Source organism: Carcharhinus amblyrhynchos, chromosome 8 (genome assembly GCF_965287045.1).
Source record: "Carcharhinus amblyrhynchos chromosome 8, sCarAmb.v2.hapA, whole genome shotgun sequence".
NCBI classification, from domain to species: Eukaryota; Metazoa; Chordata; class Chondrichthyes; order Carcharhiniformes; family Carcharhinidae; genus Carcharhinus; species Carcharhinus amblyrhynchos.
This window is the reverse complement of record NC_137331.1, coordinates 33,501,820-33,510,113: the sequence shown is the minus strand read 5'-3', so window position 1 is coordinate 33,510,113 and position 8,294 is coordinate 33,501,820. Positions and strand designations below refer to the sequence as shown.

Here is an 8,294-nt window from a genome sequence, read left to right as displayed (position 1 = left end):
TTCTCACCAGCGAGGAACACGTCTGGTCCCCAGCAATGGTGAGCTGATGTGATGGACTCACTAGTGGGACTGGAGGCCATTGAGACCCCCAGGTGGATGAGGTGGGGGGGGCAGTTCGCCTTGGGCAGTGCCAGACTGGTGCTGCCTGCCTGAGATCCTGGCAATGCTAGCCTGACACCCTGGCACTGCCCACCAGGCACACTAGCACTACTCACCGGGGACCACAAAGGGGCAGGCCTAAGGGAGGTAGGGGGGGATTGTGCACTCTGCAATTGTCTGGAGGGGGCAGAATGGAGGTGATGGTTCAGCCATGGGAGTGGGGAATGTGGCTGGCGATCAGCAGTGGGGAGATGGGGATTGGCTGGGTGGGAGGGTGGGGAACAGGTCAGTGATTGTCCGGGGGGGTTAGCAATTAGCCAAGGGGAGGAAGTACAATCAAGGGGTTGGGGATGTGATGTCTGGGAGAGTTGGCAGAATGAGATATCTCCCAATACATTTAACTGTGTATTCTTGTAAACAGCTAGTGCACTGGGAGATCGGCACATGTGCAGTGATGCCCTCTAGCTGTCAGAAGCCAGCTTCCCTGCAAGAACAGATTCCCTCCAATCCTCTTACTGGTACAAATCACACAATGCCTCATTTTTTGCAAAGCGGCATAAGATCATATCTAGGGGTTCACCCAAAAGTTGGTGGGATTCTCTCCTGTTTTCATGCTTGTTTGACAGTTAGAGTTGTTTTGGTAAGATTGCTCCCCTATTCTTTGGTCATTGTATGGTATTGGAGATTCTGAGCAGTGACAATCTTACCAGAGTTCAGGGCATTTTGTTGGCAACACTGACAGGTTCAGAATATTTTCCTTGATACAGGGAAACTTGGATTTTTTGATGGTGATGAACCAGAAACTTGGTTAAATCCTGGGTTAGGCCAAGGTTTGGAAACTGTGCAGCAACGGGGGGTGTTTCTGTGGACAGTGGGAGGCCGGTTTCTCTTTAGTGAACCAATGCTTTTATGCCCTCTTAGTTGAATGAAGTCAGCTAGCTCAATGGTGGGGTGGGGCTTGCAGTAATGGGACTCGCACCTTGTATCGTTTCCCCTGTTCTACATGCAGCCTGTGTATTAATTGTTTGGACTGGCAAATGTTCAATTGTTCCTTCATATATGTGTTTGTTGCGTCATGTTGCATTATGTAAGTAGATATACTCTGTGCCACTGAAAGCAAGAATGAGGCAGTTTGGTTGGCTGTGGGGGATTTCTGTCAGGAGCAGGACATGTAGACCCGGGTGAGATCTGGAGAACAGTTAAAACCATCAAAGAGATTCCAGACTGCATCCAAATGAAATGAAAGAGATGATATGATGAGAATAGATGCAATAGAGCATCTGTTTGGCTGCAGTCCTTCCTCTAGTTGGCTGTCACATTGGATAGAATTTGTGGAAACATTTCTTTGGGATATGGTCCCAGGAATGATAGAGGATTTTAGTTCAGTGCAGGCTTGGAGGACCGAAGGGCCTGTTTCTGTGCTGTAATTTTCTCTGTTCTTTGTTCTTTATTACAAGCATTCCCTACTGAAGTAGATGCCTTGGTCTTAGTGATTAGGGGCTGCACTTTCTACTAAAGCAGATTGCAGACTTTTAAGCACACATTAGCCCCAATTGTTGGAATACGCATGAATTTTTTAAAAAATCTGCAGAGTATTTACATTAGAGAGGGTATCATCTATGCTGTTCTGAACTCAGAAAGCTGGACCCTACACATGAGATCATGATGTTCAAATAGGAGGACAAGAGATTGTGATCTCTTGATGACATTTCAGTTGGATACTGGAGAATTGGCAGTCAACCACAATGCAACTCTATGCAGCTCAGTAGAACACAAAACAGTGCAAAACACCAAATAAACATCGGCTACCATTGGTCACCACGACCCTGGGTATCCCCTTGTGGCTGTTCAGATGAATGGCTCCCACTGGTGCCTAAAAGATTATTTAGAAGACAGAAAGGATAACAAGTCATTTTTATTGTTGGAGAAGATTAACAAACTGATTTGTAATATGCTGCAACTAGTGGTGAATATATTCTTAGGTACATAAAATACTCAATATTACTTTAATTACCCATCATCGCTGCAGCACAGTGTTTGAGATTGGATTAACAAAATCGGTGCTTAGACAATTAACTGTGCCTCCTAGTAAGTGGTAAGATTTGGGACTTTCATTTGTTGCCACACTAGCCTGGAATTCTTGCAAGACTTCCTCCAACTGCATTCCGTGGCTGGAATTCTCCAATTTTGCTCACCACTGCCAGTGAGAATGGAGAATTTGGCCCTCGACCAAACTCCAGTCACTGCAGCAGCCATGGATGAGGTTACAGAATTTCGGTTCTAACTTTGCTGAAAAAGTTGAAGAAACTGCATAAATTATCTCTTATGCTACTTCTCCTGGAATCCTGCTGGGAATATCCTGGAAGGTGGGCAGAAACCCCAAGGAAATTCCAGGCAAATTTTAGGCTGGGATTCAATCAGGCCAATGGGTATCTCACCCAGAAAACTGGCAAGGAATCTCCCTCAATTCCATGGCCAATGGAATCAAATGTCCTTCAGTCAACTTTATGGCCACTAATGAGCCTTCCCTGCGGTTGAAGTCTCTGGTGGTCAAAGCTCCGCTGCCATGAGCTGCAAATCAATCAAAGGCCAGCAGCAACTCATGCTGTCAGTGTCAGAATGATGACAACTGATGAAAATACACCCACCAGAGGCCAGCATCATTGTGGGACCCCAGACCAAAGGGGAGTAAAATCAGGATTGGGAATTTGGAGTATGGATCACAGGAGAAGGCAACAAGGGCAGTGAGGTAGCTTTCAATGGTCCCCTCCCTTTCCAATGCTGAGGTTTCTCAATGAGGCACAGAATACCTGACTTAGGGACCCCACCTGGAACCTGATGGCGAGCCCCACAGGGTTTGTTGGGCGCCTTTTGCGAGGGACAGGAAGTCCCCTGAACCATCAATAAATTGTTGTGGGCTCATGAATAATGGATGCCAATTGGCTCATCAATGAGCCTTATTGACATCCTGCCATTGACTGGGGTGATGGTGGCACAGTGGTATTGTCAATGGACTAATGATCCAGAGCAAGACCTGGGGACTTGAGTTCAAATCCCACCATGGCAGGTGATTAAATTTGACTTCACCCTCCTGCCAATTAATCCTGTCAACATTACAGTGTGAAACTGGGAGAAGTCAAAAGAATATCCAATTGAAGCTAATAGAAAAGCCGATGAGCTGTCAGTCAATAAATTCAGAGCAAAGTGCATATATAAAGCTGTTTCTGAATGGAAAGGTAACAGTCTGCAATGAGAGCTGCTATTGAATAGCGAAAGACAACAAAATGTGTGAATGGTGAGATAAAAGCAAATTACTGCAGATGCTGGAATTTGTAACAAAAACTGAAAATGCTGGAAAATATCAGCAAGTCTGACAGCCTCAGAAAAAATAGAGCTGACATTTTGAGTCTGGATGACCCTTTGTCAGGGCTAAGGGCAAAGAAAATCAGAAGAGATGTATAGTATGAGGGTGGGGAGGGCAAGGGGAATATAAATGAGGATGAAAAAGACAGAGAAAGGTACTAAAGTTCTCCATTAAGTGATCGGAATGTGTGTATATTGTTGCAAAGTTGAGTACAGTAATTGTAGATGTTTGTAAAATTTTAAAATTTTGGGAAAAAACATTGCATGCTACCTTTAAAAGGTACTTATTCTGTGTTTAGAAAGTTAAAAAAATGCAAATACAAGTATCCAAAATGAAACATTTATATTGAAAGACCAAGCAGCAGGGTTACCAAGGCAACTGCCTTTTAGGCTTTTAATTCTTTTTTTAATTCAGCCAATCAATTTGAAATAGACACTTAGATACCAATAACCTATTAAATTTAAATCTGGCAAAGTAGGACCAATCCTATTGTCGGGGATATTGATATGCCAGGTATAAAAAAAGGGAAGCAGTGGGACAAAAGCAGAGAGCAACTGCCAACTGCCAGAGTAACAGCTCTTAGTTCAGCTCTGAGCTCTAGAGACAGAGAGAGAAAGAGAACTGCTGGCTCTCATAGCCTCATTTATGTCTTAAGAGAAAGCACCATCTTAAAAGCAAAGGTACCAAAGAAGAAAAAACACAAGAATCAACAGAGAAGGCCCAGAATATTCTGAAAGACAAAACCTTGTTGTAATTTAGAAACTGTCTAAAATTCTTTTTTTTGTTATTGGGTGGGAATTGTATTTGAACAGCATTCCATTAGAATTATGTTTTCTTTGATTTGTTAATAGCTTAGTTAACTTGTTCACTGTTAGTTAGATAAATAAATTGTTATTTGTTGATTTAATGAGTGTGTCAGGGAGTTATTTTGATTTAACCACTGAGGGTTGCTAAAGCGCAGATTGTACCAACTCATAATCACTTTAATAGATTATAGGGCAAGGTACTCCTCTTTGAGTGGTTAGGTGTTAGTTCTCAGAGGTGGGGGGGGAGTCCATCTCCACTTTGTAACAATATATATGTGCTGAATATGTGTATGAACTACTGGCGAATGAGCAAAGCAATAACAATGCCTCAGAATTTCGCATGGTGTCATAATTGCTACTCATTGCATATGCACAATAGGCCCCTGTACAGAGGAAGTTCACCACCACAAAGGAGTAAATTTCAAACTGCTGTAGCAGCCGAAGATTGAGTGAGGTCCATTAATAGGGAAGTTTCAATCAATGAATGGGAATCAGAAAGCTATCAAATCAAATCTAGGGTTGTCAGGGCTGTCCACTCTCTCCTGTCCTGTTTGTGTGATATATGGAACCTTTTGCTAAGTCCGTCAGGAAGAATTCGGGCTTAAGAGGAGTGACGATTCCAGGAGCAGAGCCACTCATATCAAAGCCATGTAACATTGTCGCACTATAGACACACCTCCCCTACCGGAGAAATAACAGCAATATTCCATGGCATAAGGATGTGATTGCAGGAAGAGAAAGACTGTTTCTAACAAAAATATAGACAAAAGAAATTGTAACAAAAGTATGAAAATAAGAACAGAAAGTTTGACCTTGAGTGAGGGTTTGACTTATGTCGGCTCAGCTGGTCCAAGTATTATCTCTCAACACTCTGTAACCTAATTTCAGCTGCGAGCTATACTTCATCTTCATGTGCATCACTGCAGGACATTGTTTTTTTAGAAAAATAAATTTTATACTTTCTTTGGTCTGACTGATAGAACATCTACTCCAAGAGGGACAAAATTAGTATTTCAAGAGAACCAACAAAAAATAAGGCCATGATCGAAGGTGACAAGAAGACAGGGGAAAAGTAAGCTCTTAGCCATCTATTCCAATGGGGAAAAAAAAATACTTCAAAAAAAAGGACATAAAAAAGCCAGGGTTGAAGGGTGGCACAATGGTTAGCGCTGCTGCCTCACAGCGCCAGGGATCCGGGTTCAATTCCAGCTTCGGGTCATTGTTGGTCTGGAATTTGCACATTCCCCTTGTGTCTGCGTGGCTTTCTTCCCACAGCCTAAAGATGTGTGGGTTATGTTGATTGGCCATGCTAAATTGCCCCTAGCATCGGGGAGTTTAGCAGGGTAAATATGTGGGGTTACAGGAATAGAACCTGTGGTCAGTGCAGACTCAATGGGCTGAATGGCCTCCTTCTACACTGTAGGGATTCTATGATTCTAAGGTGACAAATAGAGAGAGGTAAAAACCAGCACTGTTATGGCTTTTGGTCAATAGACATCCCCAATCAATTTGTTCTCTCTATGGCCAGCAGCTCATGACTATTGATCTTCAGTATGATCTAGGAACACAAGAAATAGAAGCAGCCGTAGACCACATGGCCCATCAAACCTAATCAATACTGTCATGGCTGATCTTGGGCTTCAACTCCAATTTCCTTCCTGATTCCCATTTCCTTTGATTCTCAGAGAGACCAGAAGTATTCAATGTATTCAATGATGGAACATCTGCAACCTACTGGAGTAGAGAATTCCACAGATTCACAATGCTTTGAGTGAAGTCATCTCTCTTCCACTCTAAATGATCAGCCCACATCCTGAGACTGTACCTTAGTGTTTTAGATTCACTAATATCCCTATTAGGGTCCTTCAGGAATACAGGAAAGAGAGCAGGCAGTCTAGCCCTTGAACTGTTCCACTATTCAATGAGATAATTAATATGTGACTTATCTCCACATTTCCCCCTTTGCTCTAACAAAAATCCATCAATCTCAAATTTTAAAAATAACAAATTACCTTGCATCATTTGTCATTTGCAAAGAGTTCTAAACTTCTGCCACCCTTTCCATTAAAAAATACTTTGCTAATTTCAGTCCTAAAAGCTATCGTTCTACATTTTTAACTATGTCCCTAGTCCCGTATTCCTCAACTGGCTGAAATGATTTCTCCCAGTCTACCCTATCTGTTCCTCATAATATCTTGACATTTTACTATTTTCATCATTTGCTAACTGCATGGAACATCCTCATGTCAAAACCTACCATGACACCTACTGGTGCCAAAACTGATGCAGCAAAATGCTCCAAATAACCCCACAATACTTTTATAATAACATTTTTCTCATTGTGGGCATTCTATCTGTCATCTGCAATGTGACCATTGTGTTTGTTGACTTGCGCCACTCCAAATTCACTGGGCCCAATTTTACCATCACGTTTTCGGACGTGAAAACTTGGTGAAGTAGGGCGTGAGGCAATTAGCGCGATCCGCACTAGTTCCCCCTTTACCAAGGCCCGAAAATGGCCACGATTGGGACTGCACCCAATCCATTTGCATGCATTTAAATTGATTTAATAGGCTGCACACCCAACTTTACCAGCACTTCCCCCTTTATCACTGTGTTCATCTATCCAGAATCAGATGTACACCACAAAAGTCCAATTCGGGTGCTCCAATTAGCGAGGAGGTAAGTGCCAAGCGTCCAAAGGCTCTTTGCTTGAGATCAGTTGGGGAGGGGTGAGATGGGCTTGACAGCTCTTTGCTTGCGATCTGTGGGGGGTGGAGGGAGAGGGGTCCACTACCACTCTGCCTGAGATCAGTGAGGGGGGGGGGGGGGAGTCTGCTGCCGCACTGCCTGAGATCAGTGAAGGGAATGTGGGGGGAGGGGCCTGTGATCGGCCTGGATGGCGGGAGGGAGTGTGGGAATAAAAGGATCAGCAATGTTGTGGAGGTAGGGGGAGGCATTATCCGCCCAGGAGCAACGTGGCAGGGGAGCTGCATCCTATCATTTTTTTTGTCTGTGCATGCGCAGTTCAAGGCGCCGATTGGAGCTGCAGGATTTTGGGCATGTTAAGCCCCACCCACAGGCTTATGCAGCATGATTCGGAATCGCTGATATTTTTACAGGCAGAGTGTGTACGGGAGCGTCTGAAAATGGTCTAAAAGTCAGATCTGAAACACTCTCAGTTTCAAGTCCACCCAGCACTTAGAATTAAAATGGTAAAGTTGGATCCAGTTTTTTTCTCTCCTTGTGAACTTGTTATTTCTGCTTTGTTACATACATTTACTGTAATATGAAAAACTTTCTGCCTCACCTTTATTTTCTCCCCATTATTTTTAATCTAAAATAATTTTTACACATATTCCAGCAAAAGAAAATTGATTTAATAGGCTGCACACCCAACTTTACCGGCACTTCCCCCTTTATCACTGTGTTCATCTATCCAGAATCAGATGTACACCACAAAAGTCCAATGGCTGTCCAATTACCATGGCTGTTCCTCATCTGGCCACATGTTCTCCTAAAATATGTTTCATATCGCTGACATTTTAAAAAAGCAGAACCATGCAAACATACTCTAATATGCGTGCATAAGTCCAGTGGAAAGAAAAGACCAATTTTCAGGAGCTGGTGAATAGTTTGGTTTCTTTCTCCAAATAACCTTCAGCACCTTCAATATGTAAATATGCTGGAGTTAACAATCAGATTTCAAATCTTTTTCTCAATGCCGCAACAGGGAAGACAGAGAGACACACATGCATGCACAGATGCACAGAAGATGCAAAAAAAGAATTAGAATGACTTAAAGAGAATCGGAGCGTGAGGAAGACTCCATTGGAGAATGGAAAGAGGAAGCGAAAAACAATTGAAAGGAAAATGTCCAATGAGAAAGGGGACCCAGAAGAGCAAGTAAATGTGAAGAAGAGGGAGATGTGGATGAAGGGAACCCTTTAGAATTTGCTTGACTTGAGAGAATTTTTGTTGGTGCTTAGCAAACTAGTCAACTAACTCATCAGAATCAATACTAT

The 8,294-nt window shown here is 42.9% G+C and overlaps 1 protein-coding gene across 1 annotated transcript in view; it reads right to left on the bottom strand.

The window, feature by feature from the left end:
* Window positions 1–1,904: 1,904 nt before the first annotated feature.
* LOC145346936 (uncharacterized) overlaps window positions 1,905–8,294 on the bottom strand; it is a 92,317-nt gene continuing 85,927 nt past the window's right edge. The window contains exon 20 of the mRNA XM_080194812.1: window positions 1,905–1,972. Within this exon, the coding sequence (XP_080050938.1) occupies window positions 1,905–1,972 (68 nt within the window). The remainder of the gene's footprint in view (window positions 1,973–8,294) is intronic.